The 22126-nt window shown below is 46.7% G+C and overlaps 1 protein-coding gene across 1 annotated transcript; it reads right to left on the reverse strand.

Annotated features, from left to right (window-relative positions):
* Positions 1 to 8683: 8683 nt before the first annotated feature.
* Positions 8684 to 21924, reverse strand: PLET1 (placenta expressed transcript 1). The gene is made up of 4 exons (XM_047754037.1): positions 21699 to 21924; positions 15946 to 16147; positions 11703 to 11764; positions 8684 to 9307 (listed from the first exon to the last, which is right to left on the reverse strand). Exons 1-4 carry the CDS (start codon positions 21880 to 21882, stop codon positions 9123 to 9125), a joined length of 633 nt encoding a protein of 210 aa, XP_047609993.1. The 5' UTR covers positions 21883 to 21924; the 3' UTR covers positions 8684 to 9122.
* Positions 21925 to 22126: the final 202 nt, after the last annotated feature.

Raw genomic sequence — 22126 nt, forward strand, 5'->3', positions numbered from 1 at the left:
TATTGCCTCTTTTTAGTGTTCGTTTTCTTTTTGATATAACATAAATGGAAAAAATGTTTATAATACAGCAAATGAATCTTACAAAAAATAAAATACAGGTGGCCACAAAGTCTGAAAACATAGACAACATATATTTGTTAGATTGAGCTCCCTTGATCACTTCTAGGATATGCCAAAGGTAAAGGTATATAGAATGAAAATTAGACACAAATCATATGAGGCAACGCATTGTAAATGGAGGTATAGGGACTGCTGCAAATACTGCTTTAGTGCACATCATTCAGTGCTTACTGAACCAGGAACTGCCTGTGAGGAATAGCACATTGAACATATCATGGGATATCAGTAAAATACTTTTATATTTGTCTACGTTTTAAGACCTGGAGTTCCCATTGTGGCACAGTGGAAACAAATCCGAATCTGACTAGTATCCATGAGGATTTGGGTTTGATCCCTGGCCTCGCTCAGTTTGGGTTAAGGATCCTATGTTGCCGTGAGCTGTGGCATAGGGTCTCAGATGCATCTTGGATCCCACATTGCTGTGGCTGTGGTGTAGGCCGGCAACTGCAGCTCTGATTTGACCCCTAGCCTGGGAACTTCCATAGCCTCAGGTTTGCCCTAAAAAGCAAAAAAAAAAAAACAAAACAAAACAAAAAAACCTTATGGCTACCTGAACAATTTAAACTCAGAAGACTGAAAAATAATCTTATGTATTAAACTCTTAAAATAATCATCATGAAAAGGGATATATTACTCCATTTCTTGTATACAGTTTTTCCTAATTAATCCTATTTTGTTCTGATCATTAAACTACCTGCTTAAGTTGAACTGTATTTTTGGCCTTTTTTCTCTGGTATCTTTTCCTCATGCCTAAATCTACAAGAATGTATTTGCTTTCTTCACACAAAGAACTGTTTTCACTTGTTTTCTCATTTGTATTCTAAACCCTTAAAATATAGGGGTTTATTTTTCTCTTCACATAGCAGCTAGTACACAAAGGATTCTTAGAATGCTGCTGCCTGAAGATAGTAAAAGGCTATGTGCAGTGATAACTATATTAAAATTTTTTCCCCAGGAGTACACTTGTATTTTGGAGAGTTAATAACTGCAGGAATTTTAGGTGGATTTTTGACAATAATACAGTGCCCACTTGATTAAATTTGAATGTGTTCTAGTTAATACAATTTTTATGTTACTTATTCATGTATATAAGATGATTTGAAAGGCAGGACAGCTATAATTTGTTAAGGTACTTTATGTTTTAATTTCCACAAATACCATGCAAGGTGAGTATTATTCCCATTTTATAGATGAGAGAATTAAAATTGAGAGTTCCCGTTGTGGCTCAGTGAAAACAAATCCGACTAGGAACCATGAGGTTGCAGGTTCAATCCCTGGCCTTGCTCAGTGGGTTAAGGATCTGGCATTGCAGTAAGCTGTGGTGTAGGTCACAGACCTGGCTTGGATCTAGCATGGCTGTGGCTGTGGCATAGATCTCCAATTTGACCCCTAGCCTGGGAACCTCCATATGCCGGGGGTGCAGCCCTAGAAAGCAAAAAGGAAAGAAGAACATTGAGTTTAAGCATGCCTAAGCTCACTGAGCAAATATCACACTGAATGTTTGACAGTCAGTCTGACTCCCAAGCACAGTTTTTTTTTTTTTTTGTCTTTTTAGCTATTTCTTGGGCCGCTCCCGCGGCATATGGAGGTTCCCAGGCTAGGGGTCGAATCGGAGCTGTTGCCCACCGGCCTACGCCAGAGCCACAGCAACGCGGGATCCGAGCCGCATCTGCAACCTACACTACAGCTCACGGCAATGCCGGATGGTTAACCCACTGAGCAAGGGCAGGGACCGAACCCGCAACCTCATGGTTCCTAGTCGGATTCATTAACCACTGCGCCATGACGGGAACTCCCCAAGCACAGATTCTTAAAAAAACAATGTATATACATGTCAGGATTTTTTTAATGCCAGATTTTGTGGATCTGATATCATATTTAAAAAAACAATTTTTCATACCAAGAGGGATACTCCAGGTGTGTGTTGTTCATGAGTTGTGTTAAGAGAACATTTTTTTTTTCCTACTTGCTGTCCTTAGGAAAGTGAGAATTATGTCTATCTGTTCCATCTGTCTACCTATTTGTTGAGCGAAAGAATGAGTGAGTAGATGAGTGAAGGACCAAAGATAGGATATAAATGATTTCTTCTGCCTCTCCCTAGAACCTGCTATCAGGGATCTTTTCAAGCTATAGTATAATTATTGCTTTATCTTTTTGTTTTTTTACTACCCTGTTACCTTGTGAGCAAAATTACTCTAATTATCCTAAAGTACTCAGGAACTTTTTATTAAGTAAATGAATGGCATATTGGTAGAAATTGCTGAAATACATTTGGTAAATATTTTTAGAGTTGAATAACAACATTTTTTGAGATTTGAATTATAATTGATTGCCATTATTGCTCAGCTGTGTCGCTTTCAACTCAGAGCCTTAGTTTCTTTACCCATAAAATGAATGCTTGGACTTGAGAAGTTGCTTCTGTCAGTTTTTAGATTTTGTATCTTGATGCTTTTATTTTATTTTTTCCTTTTAAGGGCTGCACCCACAGCATATGGAACTTCCCAGGCTAGGGGTCGAATCAGCCTCATCTGCTAGCCTGTACCACAGTCACAGCAATGCCAGATCCAAGTTGTGTCTGTGACCTACACCACAGCTCACAGCAACGCTGGATCTTTGGTCCACTGAGCAGGGCCTGGGATTGAACCTGCATCCTTATAGATATTAGTTGGGTTCTTAACCTGCTGAGCCATGACAGGAACCCCTTGATTTTAAATACCAAATGAGTAAATATTAATTTAGAGAAGGAAAAGGATTATTATGGGGTGTGAGGTTTGGAAAAGCTTATTGGAGGTTAGTCCTGAGTGGTACTTAAAGTGATGCGACAGGGAGGGTGGTGGTTTGGCATTCAGGGTAAAAGGGGAAAAAACACTGAAAGGGTAAAATTTCATGTGAGGTTATCGGGGTAGGAATATGCAAACTACATGTGGACTGCAGTGACTAGATGAATCTAGCATGGTGATATGGTGCGAGAGTCATGGGAAGTTAGCTTGAAAATATAGGATGGGCACAGCCTTGAGAGCTGTGGATATCAGTTTGTTTTTTATTCCTTAAGGGTATTGACAAAAATAGTCAATACACAAGCCATAAGAGAAATAGAAAAGTTTCAGTTGAGCCAAACTGAAGACTATAGTGTGGAAGACGGCCTGTCAGATAACTCAGACCTGCTCTGGAGGAGCACGGTTTTCAGCACAGGTTTATATCTTGTCAGAAGAAAGACTATCAAACAAGTCAGGGATACATGGCTTCAAGTTTAAAAAAAAAACAACAAAAACAGATCAGCACGTGCAGCAAGTCACTGAGGCCTTAGCATCTGGGAAGGGTGGTCTGCAAAGGAACACCCACACTGGTGTCTCAGAACAGAGGCACTTCATCTTTATCTTTGATATAGAAGTTCTTTACTTCCGGTCATCGTGCCTTTTTCTTTAATAGTTAAAGCATGTGTACAATGTATGTTTGGTAGGCCCCAAGCAGGTGATTTTAGTTAGCATAAAATTTGAATTGACTCATGTGTAAGCCAGAATGACTTCCCCATACCTCGGTGTGTGAAAATTTATCGAGGCACAAGGAGCTTCTGGAGTTTATTTTTTTTAAGGAAGATAACCAGCTGGACAAAGAGAAGCAAGGAAATCAGTTGCAGAGCCATCGCAGGAATCTAGACATGAAGTGATGGGTGTCATGAGCATGGTGGAGGCAGTGGCAGTAGAGTGACGGGAAGGAGAATGGAGCCAACATTGTGTGGTGCTTACCGTGGGGTCAGACATTTTGCTAATTACTTTTTAATTACAAGGTCACTTTTTCCTTGTAACCACCCTGCAGGGTGAGCATCCTGGTTACCTACTGCATAACATAGTCCTCCAAACATAGAGCCTTAAAACAGCACACATTGGAGTTCGCATCACGGCGCAGTGGTCAACGACTAGGAACCATGAGGTTGCAGGTTCGATCCCTGGCCTTGCTCAGTGGGTTAAGGATCTGGCGTTGCCATGAGCTGTGGTGTAGGTTGCAGACGTGGCTCAGATCCCGTGTTGCTCTGGCTGTGGCATAGACTGGCGACTACAGCTCTGATTAGACCCCTAGCTTGGGAACCTCCATATGCCGAGGGAAGCGGCCCTAGAGAAGGCAAAAAGAAGAAAAAAAGAAAAAGCACACACTGATTATCTCACATTTTCAACACGCCGGAGATCTGATCGCGTGGGCTCTCCATACAGGCTTAGCTAGACCCTCCAGCTCAGAGTCACTCTCAAGGCTGCAGTCATCTCAAGGCTTGACTGGGAAAGATGGGCCTCCCTGATCACTCATGTGCTTCTTGGCAGGAGTCAGTTCCTCCTGAGATGTTGGACTGAGGCCTCCATCCTTCCCTCCCTTTCTGGCCATGTCGGCCTCTTCCTCAGGCAGCTCATGGCTTGACGTGTCTGGCTTCAGCAGGGCCAGCAAGGAAGAGAGCAAGAGAGTGACAGCCAGGTAGAGTGCCATCAAGAGGCAGAGGAGGGAGGGGGGATGTGGGGGAGTGCGAGTGAGATGGACACCAGTCTTCTAACCTGATCACTTTTCTGTATTTTGTTCATTGGAGGCAAGTCACCAGATCCACCCTACACCCAAGGACGGCGTGAAACTGTCCAGTGTATCAAGCGTAATATGGAGAATAGCAGATGTGGCTGGAGAGGTAGACAGGGGGGGCGTCTATAGCAGGCAGCCCTTTTTTTTTTTTTTTTTTTTTTGTTGTTGTTGTTGCTATTTCTTGGGCTGCTCCCGCGGCATATGGAGGTTCCCAGGCTAGGGGCTGAGTCGGAGCTGTAGCCACCGGCCTACGCCAGAGCCACAGCAACGCGGGATCCGAGCCATGTCTGCAACCTACACCACAGCTCACGGCAACGCCGGATGGTCAACCCACTGAGCAAGGGCAGGGACCGAACCCACAACCTCATGGTTCCTAGTCGGATTCGTTAACCACTGCGCCATGACGGGAACTCCATGGCAGCCCTTTTTGACGCCAGGGGAGTAAAGCATGTTTCATTTTGCAAGAGGAAAGTAGATACGTGGTAACTGTCCATTTTGATTTTTAAACTCCAAACTTCTGCATTCCTCCTGGAAATGGAATTACCTTAAAGAGAGGAAACAGACTGTGCTCATTTTCCTTTTGTTATGTCTGGGATATTTCTAGCCTCCCTTGCACATAAGAAAATCATCGTTAGTTTCACACAATTTAACTTTATGACAAGATTCTGTTGCAAGACACTTCTGGAAAATGTCCCAGACAAACACTGTCTCTGCATAGCTGCAGAGAGACTGCTATCACCACAGAGGAAAAGTAGGGAAAGTGATTCTTGCCCTGGAGGATTTACAAAGCAGCAGTTAGGCTTTCAACTGTTAGTTTGCTTCCTTTAAGATATACCCCCGCCCATTCCTACCACTATTCTGTCATCATCTACACAGAAGTATTAATCATTAAAAAAGAGACTTAGAGCACTGTTCTTTCCCTTTCCTGTCCTGGTTGTTGGCTCAAGAAATGACATTACAGGTACTTCTTCTTTTTTTTTTTTTTTGGTCTTTTCTGGGGCCGAAGCTGCGGCACATAGGGGTTCCCAGGAGAGGGGTCTAATTGGAGCTGTAGCTGCCGGCCTTCACCACAGCCACAGCAACGTGGGATCTGAGCTGTGTCTGTGACCTACACCACAGCTCATGGCAACGCTGGATCCTTAACCCACTGAGCGAGGCCAGGGATCAAACCTTTGTCCTCATGGATACTAGTCAGGTTTGTTTCTGCTGAGCCGAGAGGGGAACTCCCCTGGCACTTTTTTAAAAAGTGCTTCAGCTTAACTTTTTTTTTTTTTTGGCCTTTTTTTGCCTTTTCTAGGGCCGCTCCTGCTGCATATGGAGATTCCCAGGCTTGGGGTCCAATCAGAGCTGTAGCCTCCAGCCTATGCCAGAGCCACAGCAATGCTGGATCCAAGCAGCCTCTGTGACCTACACCACAGCTCACGGCAACGCTGGATCGTTAACCCACTGAGCAAGGGCAGGGACCGAACCCACGACCTCATGGTTCCTAGTCGGGTTCGTTAACCACTGCGCCACAACAGGAACTCCAAAAAGTGCTTCAGCTTAGAGACCAACGACCACGAGATGAAATAAAATTACCTAAGTCTTCCTCCAAACATGTTTATCTGGCCAGCTTTGTCTTTGGTAAAATTTGTTTTAGTCCTCAGCTACTAATTTAAGCACAGAAAAGCTAGAATTCGGAATCCAGGGTCTTTGAGTCAATTGCCGTCCTCACGACCACACGGCTGTTTGTGAGCATCTTTCCCTCGGCCTCGCTAAGGTCCTTCCTTTATGGCAGGACGAACAGTGTAAATTGGGAGGGTGATTTTTCTCCCAGCTCATGGGAGGATAGATTTAACCCCAGGCAGAGAGGCCTCAGCGTTCTTTCAAGGAAGGCATTTTATCATTTCCATCTGGCTCAGCCTAGGACCAAGGTTGCTGGTGGTGCAGAGCTTACAGATCTGTAGCGACACGGAGGCAATATGTGTTTTTCAGTAAACAAGGGACTGATTTGTTGCCATAATAATTTTCAGTAATTCCCAAGGTACTAGGGAGAACATCACGGCTCCTTTCTTGAAGGAGAAAACTTCAGAAAAGGAGACGTGGCTGTGGCTGCGGTGTAGGCTGGCAGCTGTAGCTCCAATCAGACCCCAGGTCTGGGAACCTCCACATGCTGCTGGTGCGGCCCTAAAAAGCAAAAAAAAAAAAAAAAAAAAAAAAGGGAGAAATGCAACCTCTCCACATTGTGGGGGATGATGTATTCTGAGGGCCAGAGCCCTGTCTTATTTATTGTTTCCCAGGACCTAGTCCGGTGCTTTTAAAACAAGCGCTTCAGCTTTTTTATGCATTCTGCCTTCATTGAGCTTGTGTTGATGTCTGTGTAGTTACCTGACTTCAGGTTTGGGGCATTTTTTGGCTTATTGTGAATTAGCATCATACTAGCCACTGTGTGTCATGGCCAGTGTCTCAATCACCAGGCCCTTTAAGGCAGGAGTCAGCTCCAGTTCGCTGCGAGGAATCTGGGGTTGAAGGAGATTAAGAGTCTTGTTCAAAGTTACTTAGTACATGGAAGAGCTGGGCTTTGAATCTAGGTTTGTTTGGCTTAAAAAAAATACAAGATAAAAGAAATAACTCAACCGTTAAAATAACTTAAAAAGTTCCCAAGTTCTTGAGATGTGCTGTGTCTACACATTTTATTATTTTAGCCAAAGGCTTTTTGAGTTTGTAGGATTCAAGCATCTGAGTCTAGAGCTATTTTTACATATAGGTCATATACGTATGCGTAGATAGATGTGCAGATATTTTTGCATATATCAAATGATTTCCCAGTTATATCAGGTATATATTTTTCACTTCATTCTATCTATATACATGGATAAAACTTACATAAAAGCAGAGTGAGGGTGGTCATATGTCCTTGTCTCGATGCTGTGCCACATTCAAAGAAATACTGTCCAGCAGTCGTGAGTAAAATAAATCTGATTTTCACTTGTATCACTTGCAGGACATTACCAGAACCCTACTGCCGTGGAGAGCAGCACCTGGGGAATCCGCTGGCCTCTCTTTTCAGTCCATAGAGGCAGGAAACATTTTTTTTTTCTTTTTTTGCTTTTTAGGGCCACACCCATGGCACAGGGAAGTTCCTAAGCTAGGGGTTGAAGCAGAGCCGCATCTGTGACTTACACCACAGCTCACAGCAGTGCTGGATCCTTAACCCTCGGAGTGAGGCCGGGGGTCGAACCTACATCCTCATGGATGCTAGTCAGGTTTGTTATCCCTGAGCCACAACGGGAACTCCAGGAACGCTTCTTTCTCTTTCGGCCCCCACGGTCCTCAACCCAAACTTTGCCTTTCCTTTTTCCTTCTCAGCCCCTCTCCCCTTGACTCAGCTCTCTATCGTGAAGAATGTATTTAACCCCTTTACATTATTTAGAGTCTCTACCAGAAGAGAGAAGTCCGGAGCTGATGCAGAAAAGCTAGGAGACTCTACATAGAGCCTGAGGGGTGGAGGTGAGGGTGAGGCCGGAGGGAGAAAGTAGTGAAAAGTCAGACATTAGCCATGTCTTAACAACAAATGAGGAATTTTAGTCCTTGTCAGGGGCATCTTTTTCTTGACTGTGCCCATGGCAGGTGGAAATTCCCAGGCCAGGGCCTGAACCCACGCTACAGCAGCAACCCAAGCCACTGCAGTGACTATGCTGGATCCTTAACCTGCTCTGCCACAAGGTAACTCCCGTGGGTATCATTTTAGTTTTATTTTTGGTTTCGTATTGTATGATGACTATTATAATGTTTTGCCCATCTCTTTTAGTGCAAATTACCACGAGGGGAAAAATGACCGGTTTGCCCTTGAGGCAAATTAGAATAGAGAAAATTTTACCCTTATAGCTGGCCTTGAAAATACACACACTCTCACCATTCCATTGATTTTTTTTTAATGCCCACATAAACAAATCAAATTAGATGACATTTTCGGTATTTTAAGTTAATCACTTGTCAAGGACATCTGAATTTAACACATTCATTATTCTTGTTCAAAGTGTAGTTTATTTGGTATGACATAGAAAATAATGCCTTTATACCATCATCGTTCCCTACTCCTGGGGACTCAGACATGGTACATTCTTATTTTCCTGCCCTTCAAATAACTACTTGTGTTGCATCTAAACAAAAGTTTAGATTGGCTGTGGTGTTGGCTGTCAAGATGTTAAACAGGAAGCCAGAATTCCAGGTTACACCCAGATGAGGTCTGAGTAGTTACAAAAAAGCCTAATCTGTGTCCTAAGAGATCCAGTTAAATAGCAGTGAGAGGACTACCCTCCACCGAGTCTGGATCAGAAGCAGCAGCAGGATTGCTGTGCCTCTGACAACGGAAGACCTTCATTCACACAGGTCAGAGCCCTGGCTCGGGACTGAGCATGGAAGGATTCAGTGGAGGCAGGAGCGATTGCTCCCCCAGCTTCCTTCTAGAAGAGGAGTTTGCTGGTGAGAAAGGCAAGCAGGATCTGAATGGCATCTCTCACGGGGCTGCGGAAGACTCTGTTCGCTGAGTTTTTGTGTGTGGTGTGGGTTGTGATGACAGCTGGTTTGGTGGTTGTGACTGTATTTGACTTCGTGGTGATGAGCTTGGTGATCAAGGCTGGGCTTGTCCCTGGGGGAGGAAAAACAGTGACATCAGCACCTCTTTTGAGTGATGAGGGGACAGGAAGGTGAGAATGGGGCTAATCTGATGGATCGCTGGAGCCGGAGTTCATGAGCAAAATTTGGTGAACACCTCTCAGGGGCTAAGGGTGTGTAGAGGAGGGGAAACTAGGGGGTAGAGACTGCGAAAGATGGAAAGTGAGGAAGTGCTTTACCCTTAAGGTCTGTACGGTCTCACAGAGAAGGAATTTATACTAGATTTATGTAACTACTCACTGAGTTTGTTGTTAGTTAGGTAATCCGCCTCAAATGCCCTCGTGTCCTTAATGCTGAATTTAGTCCATCAGTGCATATATGATCCAGAGTGGGACAATGTAATTTTTTTTTTCCTTTGCTAATTTCAAAGGTTGAATGTGAAGGTCATGAGAGCTGGACATCATCCAGACCTGAGGACAGCTAATCTGCTTTAAAGGAAGTGGGCAGAGGTCCCATCCACACACGTGACTCCCCTTCTGTGGTGTCTAAGGCGCTGATCAATTTCACATGCAGGGACCTGGCTTCATGTCGGTTCCCTGGGCGGTTGCCTTGAAGACGCAGAGAAAGCCAGGCCTGTAGCCCAAGGGATTGTCTGATCCTGGAAAACTAGAGCTTGGCAATGACGCCTCCAAGGGTCTGAGTGAACCGCAGAGCGAACCGCAGAGGAAGAGGACGGGAAATGGGCGGTGTTTTGCTCGGGCCTGTGCATTCTGCCCCCTGCCAGGTGACTTCCAGCTCTGTGGCATTGTCCCGTCTCATTTAGCATTTCCTCAGCACAGATGTTTCTAGAGCACACCGCTGAACCGAAAATCTGAACACAACCATTATCCTTTCTGGTTTTTATTTTTTATTTTTTGCTTTTTTTAGGGCCGCACCTCTGGCTTATGGACGTTCCCAGGCTAGGGGTCGAATCGGGAGCTGTAGCTGCCAGCCTACACCACAGCCACAGCAATGCTGGATCCTTAACCCACTGAGCAAGGCCAGGGATGGAACCCAAAACCTTATGGTTCCTAGTTGGATTCGTTAACCACTGAGTCACGACGGGAACTCCCCTTTTCCGTTTTTTAAATCTGGATTTTATTAGCATGGAGCTAAGGAATCCTGACTAGAAACAAACCTTTTCCCCCCCCTTTCCTGGCATTTATTTGAATGTTCATTTCTCAAGTGTCCTGGAGAAAGAAAATAACATCCCACTGTTTTCACAGAGGGGACACTACCAAGGAAACAGTTAAAGCTTTCATAGCATAGTTTCATTAGGCAAACTCACTTTAGCATTTGTTATTGAAAATAGACACGCCTTTGGCAGCATTTGCAATGTGCGACTGACCAGAAAGCAGGTGGCGCCCTAGAGGTATTTCAGCGTTTGGCGGCTCACGTTAGCCAGACAGATCTAATGTTTCTTGTTCTAGGTGGAAGCTTGTATTTAAAAACTTCATTAAAAAAGAGTTGCCTTTATAGTTTTAATGTAAGTCTAGGAAAAGTGGGGAAAAGTCTAAGATGTGGAATTTGAGTCCTAGTGTCTGTGTGGCAAGTTACCTATCTTTTCTGAACCTGAGTTTCTTGAATTTAGCTCCTCAGGACTAAGAGAGACGGAAGTGGCAGAGAAGGGAGACAAAGGCGAGGGCTTTAGGATGGTTTGAAGTCGAGGACCAGAGCCTGGGAAAGGCCAGCGGACATTCCTGGTGGTTGTGCTGGAGCCCAAAGGCTGCTCTGAGAACTAATGAGATTATTGGTTTTCTACGTGCTCAACCCTTCTTTGTGCAAATCTCCCTTAAACCCTTCAGTAGAGTCTGCTCTACCGATGAAGCCTTTGTGCCAATGGGAATTCTTTCTTTCTTTCTTTCTTTTTTTTTTTTCTGGTCGGCCCATGGCCTCTGGAGTTCCCAGGCCAGGGATCAGATCCCAGCCACAAATGTGAACTACACGGCACCTGTAGCAACGCCAGATCCTTCACATACTGCGCAGGGGACTGAACCTGCGACCCAGTGCTCCAGAGACGCCTCTTATCCTGTTTCATCACAACAGGAACTCCAGCCAGTGGGAATTCTTATGGAAACTGAGGAAGGAGCTGACTTTCCTATCCACGTCTGTGTGATGTTGAACAGAAACAGCTCTGAGAAAGCTGGAGCCTGGAGCCGCGCGTGACCTTGAGAATCGGAGGCCCCTCAGAATTGGCTTTTGCTTTCCACGGACACAGGTTAAGGGGTGGAGCACATCTCCAGTGGATCTCAAGGTGCTGGGAGACTCAAGGGGTATCTGGGTAACAGCCGATTAGAAGACTCTTTTTTTCTAGGGCACCCACAAGATAATTTTCAAGGCTGATGGATTTCCTGGCTAGATTATATAAATAGGCTGGCGGAGGAACTTACCACTTTTTTCCAGTTTCAGAACAGAAGCTGTAGCCTCCTTGTGGAAATCAACAACGAAGACTCTGTGGAGGGCACACCGAGGAGAGAGGATGGTGAGGGATTCACAAGTTCAGCTCCCATCGCCGCCTCCCCAGGCGACCCCAACCTCCTGGTTCCTTTTGTGCTTACCGTCTCTGCGGCACAACCAGCAGATCGGTCAGTACTGGTCTCACCCATGCTGGACTGCACTGTCTGGACCACAAGCTCACTCCGGGCAAGAGCACCTCCGTCGCCCTCCCCCACCAACTCGCCACCTGGAGCTCCCCACAGGCCGGCGTCCACCACTGGTCCTTGTTCAGGCCAGTCTCTGCTTGTAAAACCCATCCTGGGCGCACCTGCCTATGGACTTAACAGTAGCCTCCGTGACGTCATTGCTCCCCCTCATCCCGCTAATGTCAGCGGGTCTGTGGTCATCAGGTCCAGTGCCTGCGTGTGTTATTAATGAGAGCGCCAGTCACTGTACTTGGTGCTGACCTGGCAGGCATGGTTCTTACCCTGACGGCACTGAAAGTCCCTTCAGACGGAGAAAGTGTAAAGGAAGGATGGTCGGGGTGGTGGAGAAGCAGGGGCAGTTATGGGAGTGAGAAAACATTTAGCGGAACTTGACCTGGGAGTTCAGGGCTTTGTGAAGACCAGATGTGTAACCTCGGTAATTATTTCTGCACAGGCCCTCCCCACCCCCACCCCCAGACCTCACTGTAGAGTTCTGCGGCAGGAGCCTTTCACCTTGGCTTTTGTGCCCTGGCCGGCCTAGCGGGCTTCCTCCACCGTGGATGCTGCTCTCCCCTCCCCTCGTCAGCCCTGCTGATGGAGGCTGGTGTGTGCATTGTGAACAGGCCGAGAGGCCAGTGCGTCTCAATCCCCACCGTCAGTGGGAAGGTGCTGTGTCCATGGCAGAGTCTTACGGTTTGGTTTTTATCTGTTGTCGCATGGAGGGTGGAGGCCATAGGGAGTGAGAAAATAAGAAAATCATCGCCCGCATTAATCCTGCCTGGCTGCTAAGAGGCTGCTGTCATTGTGAGGCTGGACTGTAGCAGCTCCCTTCGGGTTCTACCTTTTTTTTTTTTTTTTAACAGCTGCACCTGCAGTGTAGGGAAGTTCCCAGGTTAGGGATTGAATTCGAGCTACGGCTGCAGCCTATGCCATGGCAATGCTGAATCTGAGCTACATCTGCTACCCATGCAGCTTACAGCAATGTGGGATCCTTAACCCACTTATCCAGGCCAGTGATGGAACCTCCATCCAGAGACAACATCAGGTCCTTCACCTTCTGAGCCACAAGGAAACTGCCTGGATTCTACTCTTGCAAGGAGCATAGGAGTATGTCCTTCAGAGCCAGTTAGGTCTGACCAGGCCCAGGGCATGGCAGGAGAGGGTGAAGTGGCCTGACAGCCTCACCATCACCACTGTCCACCCGGGTCCAGTGGCTGTTCATAGTGGACATGGCCCATTGGTCAGACCTGCCCTCTCAGCACAAAATCGCAGCCTGCAGGTGTGAGGATCTTTCAACATTTGGTACTTAAAGTGTACTTCAAAACAGATCCTTAGCTGGGAGTAAATTAAAGTGTAGTGTGAGTCTTCAGGTGGCTTCATCTCAGAATCTAAGTGTGTCCATTGTGTGTGACACTAGGAAGACAGTTTTATTACACAATCGTAACACTTTCTGCTTGCAAGCCATTTCTAAAATGAATCTATGTTTTTCTAAAATGATTCTTCTTGTAGTGGTGAAACTGACTCCTCCGAAAATCGAGTTCCCCTCCTGGGTTTAAGATTAACCTCTCTATCCAAAACTGTAGTCTCTTCCTTGTCCTGCCCCCCATACCCCTTCAGGGTTGAGGAGTATCAAAGAAAAGGGGGGACTGAAACCAAGTTTCAGAAGGGCCCCCCCAGCACAAAAGCCCATCTGTGTCCCCCAATTTCTTATTTACAGAGAGAGGCTTTAGTCTCCTAGACCTTCTCGGAGTTCCAAAGAGTAGACTTAGCAGTTACTACTTACGGAAGTGGGGGGACGCAGAAACAAAGGAAAATAAGTCAAGAAACTGATAAATTTCAGTCAAGTTATTGATAAAACAGAGTCCTAGTTCTCCTCAAGAGATCCATATAACAATCTGACACAGATTTGAGTTGTTCTGCAGGAACTAAGACCCCTGCCCAGGTGGAGGATGGTGACTCCGTGCTGACCACGGGCACCAGACCCCAGACTGGATGGAATCAGGTTGATGCCTAAGATTCCTGAAACACCACTCTGTTACCACACCACCACCAAGCAATCAGAAGAAAGCCATGCCCCCTGCAACTCTCATTCCGAAGGTGGCCTTTAAAAGACCTTCCCTGTGGAATTCCCATTGTGGCGCAGTGGAATCGAATCTGACTAGTAACCATGAGGTTGCGGGTTTGATCCCTCGCCTCACTCATTGAGCTAAGGATCCAGTGTTGCTGTGAGCTATGGTGTAGGTCACAGACGAGGCTCGGGTCCAGCGTTGTTGTGGCTATAGCATAGGCTGGCAGCTGAAGCTCCAATGTGACCCCTAGCCCAGGAACCTCCATATGCCGAGAGGGGCCCTAAAAGGCAAAAACAAAACAAAACAAAACAAAAAACCCCCAGAAAATCTTCCCTGTAAGCAGTTGAGGAGTTCGGGTCTTTTGCACTTGAGCTGCCCATTCTCCTTGCTTGGCACCTGCAATAAACCCTGTACGTGCCTTTGCCACAACTGGTGTCAGTAAATTGGCTTTGCTCTGCGGCAGGCAAGCGGACCCTAGTTTGGTTTGGTGACAGTGGGAGCCGAGCCGACCCCTCCCCCAGGCTTGTGGCTTCAGGCAGCTTCTCTGCACCCCTGGTTTAGCAAAGGGTTCCTAGAGGATTGCCTGGAGGAAAGGGAGGCAGAGAGGGGAACACCAAGGTGCCCAGATAGTTTCAGGACGAGAGTGTCTTTTTTTTTTTTGACTGTTTGCTGCTGCTGCCCCCAACCCCGCCCAGCTCTGGAGTGCTGTCGGCCCCATATTAATAGGAATGAATTGGTCGGGGTAGGAGGGAATATAGAGAATGTGAAGCCAACAGGATGCTGGTAACAAGGATTCTTTGCTCAAGCAAACTTTAGTTGGGCTCTGGAACCTTCTCTGAGACCCATCTGTGTACTTCCTTTTTAAATCCAATTTTAGAATCCTCATAAATCAGTTTAGCAAGCACTTCCCACCCTCAATATCTGATCACCCTTATTATCTGCTTGAATTCCTCTTCCCCTTCTATCCCCTAGCTGATAGCTGATCACTCTAGCCTGCCTTCAGCAAGAATCCTATAGGTTAGTTCATTAAGCCCGACTGGCTCTTATAGGCCTTGATGTTTCCTCTTAATGATTTTCCATTCTCTGATTCCCCAACACTGTTCCTTGGCTATAAATTCCCACTTGTCCATGTTGTATTCAGAATTGAGACTTATTCTATACTGTCTCTTTTCTCTTATTGCAATTGTCCTGAATAAAATCTGTTTTTATTTTATTCATTCATTCATTCATTTTGCTTCAACGACTTATTGTCCAGCTCTGGATTTCTTTTCTTTTTTTTTGTCTTTTGCTTTTTTTTTTTTTTTTTGGTCTTTTGTCATTTTAGGGCCACACCTGTGGCATATGGAGGTTCCCAGGCTAGGGGTCCAATCGGACCTGTAGCTGCCAGCCTACGCCAGAGCCACAGCAACACCAGATCCGAGCCAAGTCTGCCACCTGCACCACAGCTCACGGCAACACTGGATCCTTAACCCACTGAGTGAGGCCAGGGATCGAACCCGCAACCTCATGGTTCCTAGTTGGATTCATTAACCACTGAGCCATGACGGGAACTCCTGTTTTTTGCTTTTTTAGGGCCACACCTGTGGCATATGGAATTTCCCAGACTAGGAGTAGAATTGGAGCTGCAGCTGCTGGCCTACGCCACAGCCACAGCAACTCGGGATCTGAGCTGAGTCTTTGACCTACACTGCATCCTCATGGATACGAGTCAGGCTTGTAACCTGCTGAGCCACAATCTAGTTTTCTTTAACACCAATTTAGTCTGTTTATGTCGAGCCTAGCTGGAGTGCGCGTAGGTGTGTGTGTGCGTGTGTGTGTATCTAAACTCCTAGAGATAAAAGGTAGGACAAAGAGCAGTAAGGCGCAAACCCAATATGAAATTGTAAAAGCCCAAAACACACCACACACAGACAAGTTCTTACTGTAGCTCGACGGCGTTTATGTTGGTGGAGGCAGGAGAGAGCCATTTTGCCTCTAAGACATGGTCGTGTGGGCTCTTCACGTGGTACAAGGCGCTGCTGGTGCAATTCCTGTCTGCTTTTTGCCAGAAGCCAATGACTGAGTGGTGCATGTCGACTGCTTTCATGACCACAGAGCTAATCGTGTTATTCACAGGAACTGACACTAGGAAGAAATGACAAGGAAACCATCAGCCATCTGGGCGGCAAGACAGGAGAGGAGGGACATGAAATCAAAATTGTGAAAAAAGGTTAAACAAGTAGTATGTATGTAGCGTATACTCCCATTTTTGTCCAACAAATTGACAGAAGCCTGGAAGGAAATACATCAAGGGACTAAGTATGGTGATTTCTCCGTAGTGGAATGACAGATGATTTTAATTTTCTTCCTCGTTCTTTTTTGTGTTTTCCAAGTTTTCTCCAGGAAAAGGTGGACAAAAGCACACCGGTATTCTGGCCCTGGTTTTGCCACATACCAGGTGGGATCCTGGCTGACTTTGAACCTCTTGAGCCCTGATCCTATCTGCCCTTCTCTGGGGGTGGGGGCGTGGTGGGCAGAGAGAAGAGGTCGATGCAAGAGCAGGGCTCCAGGGGCCTCCTGGGAAGTGCTTCAGGAAATAAGGGGCCATTACTGCCAAGTCAAAGCAAAGCTCGCTTCCTGGTCCCAGATGCTCAAGTTCTTGGTCTCTGACATTGAGGGCGGGGGTGGGGAGGATGGGCTCTGAGACTCAGGGGTCCCAGTCCAAGTACCTGTCAAGTCACCACTGAGAGTTCCGGAACCTCCCCCCCCCGCCGACTCCAATGAGGTTCTCGGTGCCCCAGCCCAGCACGTGCTCACAGGGACCCCAGGGACACTTGTCAATTCCACTTGGTATTTTTGGCATTAATGATATATAACGGGGAGGGAATTTCAAGAGAATATTTCAGTTTGTCCATTTCCTCGCTTAGAAGAGTCCCTGTCAACAAATTTCTCAATGCTCGGGTATTATTCTTAAGGACCCTCTCAGTCACCCCAAATTCCTTCAATGGCTTCTCTTCCACACAGTGCAGAAAACTGATCATGTAGCCCAATAGGATCAGAGAAGCCTTGATCCTAGCTCTAACATTTAAGGCCGAATCACTTCACCTCTGACCTTGGTTTCTTTCCTGTGCATCGTTCACGCCACAGATTTTTTTTTTAAATGTTATGCTAGTTATTGATTTTATTTTATTTTATTTTATTTTTAGGGCTGCCCCTGTGGCATATGGAAGTTCCCAGGCTGGGGATTGAAATTGGAGCCGCAGCTGCCGGTCCATGCCACAGCCACAGCCACGCCAGATCCAAGCTGCATCCAAGACCTATGCCCCAGCTCATAGCAACACTGGATCCTTAACCTCTGAGCAAGGCCAAGGATCAAACCCACATCCTCATGGATACTAGTCAGTTCTTAACCCGCTGAACCACAGTGGGAACTCCCCACAGATATTTATTGAATGCCCACTGTGCACTAGGGTAGGTTTTAGGTCTGGGGACAATGGTGTTACCCCTCAAAGTGTGGAGATCATGACACCTTATCCAGAAAAGCTCCAGGGAGAGAAAAGAAAAGAATGTGAAGGCTTTCATAGTGGTGGGTGTTGGAGACGCTGCAATTGTTATGCTTAGACACAACATCCCTCTGTTCTGTTTGTTTTTGCCAATCAAGGTGGCTGAGCCAGATCCCCGGGCCCTAACTTGTTCGGCAAGAACTGACATCTGTCTTAGATTTGGGCGTGATGGCGGGGTGGATGGTGACGAGTGTCAGTGTCATCCAGTCAGTCATCAAGCCCATCAGCTCCCCTGTGGGTGTGCTCTTGCCTCTTGTCCTTTCTTCTGCTTTCCCCCCTTCCTCTGGCTTAGATCCTCCTCTCCTCCCTTCTCGTTATCTGTATTACCCAGATTTGAGGCCTCCAAGGTCCCCTCCCTTCAGGCTGCAGCCCGATCAGACTCCCCCAACTACAATTTGCTGAAGTGTGATGGACACACACCTGTCCAAAACCATCATCGTGCTCTTCTCTCCAGAGCCTCTAGGCGTTTCTGGTTTTATCTTCCCACTTCTGCTCTGTCAATGACAGTGCCCAGCACCCAGCACCTGGCTCTTATGACCCCCATAACCCTGCTCACTCCTCTGTCTGCACCCCCCCCCTGGCACAGCCAGGCTTCCTCTGCTCCTGCAGACGCTCCTGGCTCCCCTGCTTCTGGCCTTTGCTGGGATCTGGTGTCTCTCTGGAATCTTCCTTCCTTCTCATCACACATCTCGTCCCCACTTTCTCTCCAAGATCCTGCTGATATTCCACCTCTGGGCCAATTTAGCCCTCTTTTCCTCGCACTCCTCAGTCATTTGTGTTTTTCACTGTAGAATTGAGGACTTAGTTCCATTCTGACTTGTATGGTACCCTGTAGTTTCATCTACATGAATGTAATTAAGTCCTCAACTCTACAGGAAAAACGTAATGATCTGGCCAGCCCAGTGCTAGGCACCTGGAGGATACTCCATAATTACTCATTGATCAACTTTTAAAAAAGTTGTGCATCCAATATTTGCAGTGCCTTAAAGCTGAAGGAAAAGAGTCAAGCGTGTTACATTCCTCTCGCCCATCGAATAAAAAAGATGGAGGCAGATGCTTATCCAGCGCAGTCGTCATACATATGCTACTGCCTCATGAGCTTCTTTGCCTGATATCAAGGCAGACCCAGAGAACCTGTTCTAAGATAGCTCCTGAGCAGCAGCTGTGTCTTAGAAACTACCAAGCCACTGATACATGTCTTACCAATGTTAACACAAACCCCGAAATTAAAAAAAAAAATTTTAGGAGTTCCCGCTGTGGCGCAGTGGGTTAATTATCTGACTGCAGTGGTTCGGGTCACTGGGGAGGTGTGCCCGGCCCGGCACAGTAGGTTAAAGGATCCAGCCTTGTCACAGTTGGAACTTGGATTCAGTCCCTGGCCTGGGAACTTCCACATGCTGAGAGTGTACCCATTTAAAAAAAAAGAAAAGAAAAGGAAACACATTTTTTCAGTGTTAAAATCAGGAGAAGCAGTTGGCCTGTACAGGCATTTACCCAACTCTCCCCCAAAGTTCCGGGTCCCAGGGAGGTCTTGTAATGATCCGAGACCAGGAAATCACGGAGCCTGTTGTGCAGTTTGGGTGTGGAATCCGGTACTTCACGCCTCCCACAGCATAGGATTTTGACTCATTGTAAACCATTACCCCAGTAAGTCAGGTTATCACAGAGCTTAACACATTGCTGTTCCGAGATGAAATCAGATGGGGTTTGGGGAAGTGCCTGGCACATAGTAGGCATTCAAGGAGCCTCCATTCCTCTCCTCTTTCCCCTTTCTCTCTGCTTTACCATCGCTTCTGTAAAGGCTGTGAGCTCCCTCTCATTCAGCACGTTCCCTTTTAAGCGGTCTTATGGATTGGTTTTTGAGTCTTCTTTCTCCTGTCTTCCTACTTTCAGAAGGCTCCTCTGTCACCCCCGCACCCCACCTCCCTATCCCCTACCTGTGCACACAAGATAGGTTTCTATTTCTTTTGTGTGTGTGTTTTTTTTAGGGCCACACCCATGGCATAAGGAGGTTCCCAGGCTAGGGGTGAAATTGCAGCTGTAGCTGCCAGCCTACACCACAGCCACAGCCACACTAGATCCGAGCTGCACCTGCAACCTATAGCACAGCTCGCAGCAAAACTGGATTCTTAAGCCCCTGAGCGAGGCCAGGGATTGAACCTGGGTCCTTGTGGATACTAGTCAGATTCGCTTCCGCTGAACCATGATGGGAACTCCCACAGGTTTCTATTTCTAACATTTCAATAACAAAATCCCTTCCTTTGTGATGTGTGATCCTAAATCAGAAGCCTGAGGTCTTTTTTGCAGGAGTCTTTCTGCCCATCCAGGTCCTTCCCTGTACGCAAGGTCATATATGTGCCCCCCTGGTTCTCATCTTCAATTACAAGATTGCCCTCTCTGCCTTGGTTAGGATAAGAGCCACTGCCTGAGGGAGTGGGACACAGGGAGCCCCACCTCAGCTGGGGCGCTTGGTGACAGATTCCATGGAAAAAAAAAAAAAAAGGACCAGGCAGCATGAGTGTGAGAAGGCAGGCTGTGGTCCTTCTCCACTGAAGCCTGGGATCTGTGGACCGTGAGTGTGGGTTTGATAGCTCCCTGCTGTTCTGTGCAGAATTTGGTTGGAGTTGTAACTGAGGCAGGCTGACCTGATAGTTGAGGAGGCAGCTTCTAAAGCTGCACATCCTGGCCAAACAAAGCTTGGCTGTGATTTAGATTTAGGGATTAGCCATGCTACCTACTAGGGACCTTGGGTGAACACCTTAACTTCCCTGTGCCTCAGTACTCATCTGTCAAATGGGGAAGAGTATAGCATTTACCCTTCCAACAGAACTCAGCACACAGTAAGATGTCTGAGTTCTCAATACTGTCATTGAGTGGCATCTAGGGTAGTGGTGAAAAGCAGGGTCTCTGGGGAGTTCCTGTTGTGGCTCAGCAGAAACAAATCTGACTAGTATCCATGAGGACTAGTATCCATCCAGGTTTGATCCCTGGCCTCACTCGGTGGGTTGGGGATCTGGCGTTGCTGTCCGCTGTGGCGTAGGTTGTAGATGCAGCTTGGATCCTGTGTTGCTGTGGCTGTGGTGCAGGCCAGTAGCTGCAGCTCTGATTTGACCCCTAGCCTGGGAAGCTCCATATGCCATAAGCGCAGCCCTGAAAAGAAAAAAATGGAAAAAAGAAAAAAGAAAGAAAAAACAAAACAAAACAAAAAGAGCGGAGTCTCTGAAGCTAAAAGGCTTGGGTTCATATCCCAGGGCCATCATTTGAGCAGCTCTGTGATCTGGAGGAGCCACTAGCCTCTCTCCCTCCGGTTTCTCATCTACAAACTGAGAAGGACAACAGGATCTACCTGATAGGTTGTTGTGAGGGCCAAAGGCATCAGTGCATGTAAACAGCCCTATTAAATTTGTCATTATTATGAAAGTCATCAGAGAGCACTTGCCTTGACTTGTAGGTTTGACTGATCCCCCCGGGGATGTATATAAAATATTTCTAGGCCCCTCAAAGGAAAGCACTGGATTAGGAATGAAGAGACTAAGATTTAAGAGCCAGTTCTGCCGCTTACCAGCCAAGACACCCCGACCAAGTCATTCAACTTCTCTCAGCTTCGGCTCCTCACTTACCAGGCGGGGTAAGTATTACTGTGTAGCTCACTAGTGTTTTCTCCCATAGACTAAATGCGCACAGGGCCCCCTCGTCCACGGTGGTGTTGCTTTGTCAAGTGGATAGGAAAACAGACTACGAACTGTGGTGCAATTACAATCCCTTAACATAATAAAAATGCCCCTCCCCCCTATAAGACCCTTTTAAGTAAAAAAAAAAAAAAAAAAAAAAGCCCCATTTATTTCAGCGAGAGAACTTGCCACAGTTATGCTTTTGCTGGAACTCAGTTAACCTGAAGCTTGGGCCATAGTGACTCCTGTGGCTCAGGTCCCCACAAGGACCATGCAGAAAGAGTCCCACCCGACCCACTCTCCCACATGCTCTCATTCTCTCCCGTTCCGCCTGCACGCCCCATCTGGGTCAAAAACGCATGTTTTATTTGTGTAACTGAGAGCAGGGATGGAGAGGTACATTCTGAAGTCCTGGTTATCTCCCCTCGGAGAACAAAGGATAACAGAATGGCTTCCGCTTACCTGTGTAGACTGTGTTGCTTTCATAGACCTTTGGGTTGACCTGGATTCTTGAGTTATGGATGGAAGTGACCTTGTTGAAGATCATGCACTGGTCAGTGTGATCAGTACAGCTGGCAGAAAAAAACAGCAGTCCAAAGCACAGAAACAGCCTCAGAGGCAGCAGCGGGGAACCAAGGACTGCCATGGTCTGTTTGCAAACTGCTGGGACTGGGGGAGACCTGCAACTCCTCTGTTTATATGCTCCGGGGCTGGATCTTCTGGGTGAGGTCATGCATGCAAATCTCCCCCCACTCCTCCCTAAAATGAACTGGCTTCTGGAATTTGGCCCAGGATATCACCAGGAATGAATCTCTTTGTATCTGTCCCCGTGACCCTTTGCCAATTCCAGTTTTGCTCAAGAAAGGGAATGTACTGGTCACGGTTTTATT

This window comes from Phacochoerus africanus, chromosome 11 (assembly GCF_016906955.1).
Source record: "Phacochoerus africanus isolate WHEZ1 chromosome 11, ROS_Pafr_v1, whole genome shotgun sequence".
In the NCBI taxonomy this organism is placed as follows: Eukaryota; Metazoa; Chordata; class Mammalia; order Artiodactyla; family Suidae; genus Phacochoerus; species Phacochoerus africanus.

Excerpts from the sequence above, each read along its gene's own strand:
- PLET1 (XM_047754037.1), bottom strand. The coding sequence starts at position 21,882 with ATGGCAGTCCTTGGTTCCCCGCTGCTGCCTCTGAGGCTGTTTCTGTGC. Across the intron at positions 16,148-21,698 it reads AAGCAACACAGTCTACACAG|TGTCAGTTCCTGTGAATAAC; the intron begins GTAAGCGGAAGC and ends ATTTCTTCCTAG. Across the intron at positions 9,308-11,702 it reads TCTGAAACTGGAAAAAAGTG|GGACAAGCCCAGCCTTGATC; the intron begins GTAAGTTCCTCC and ends TTCCTCCCCCAG.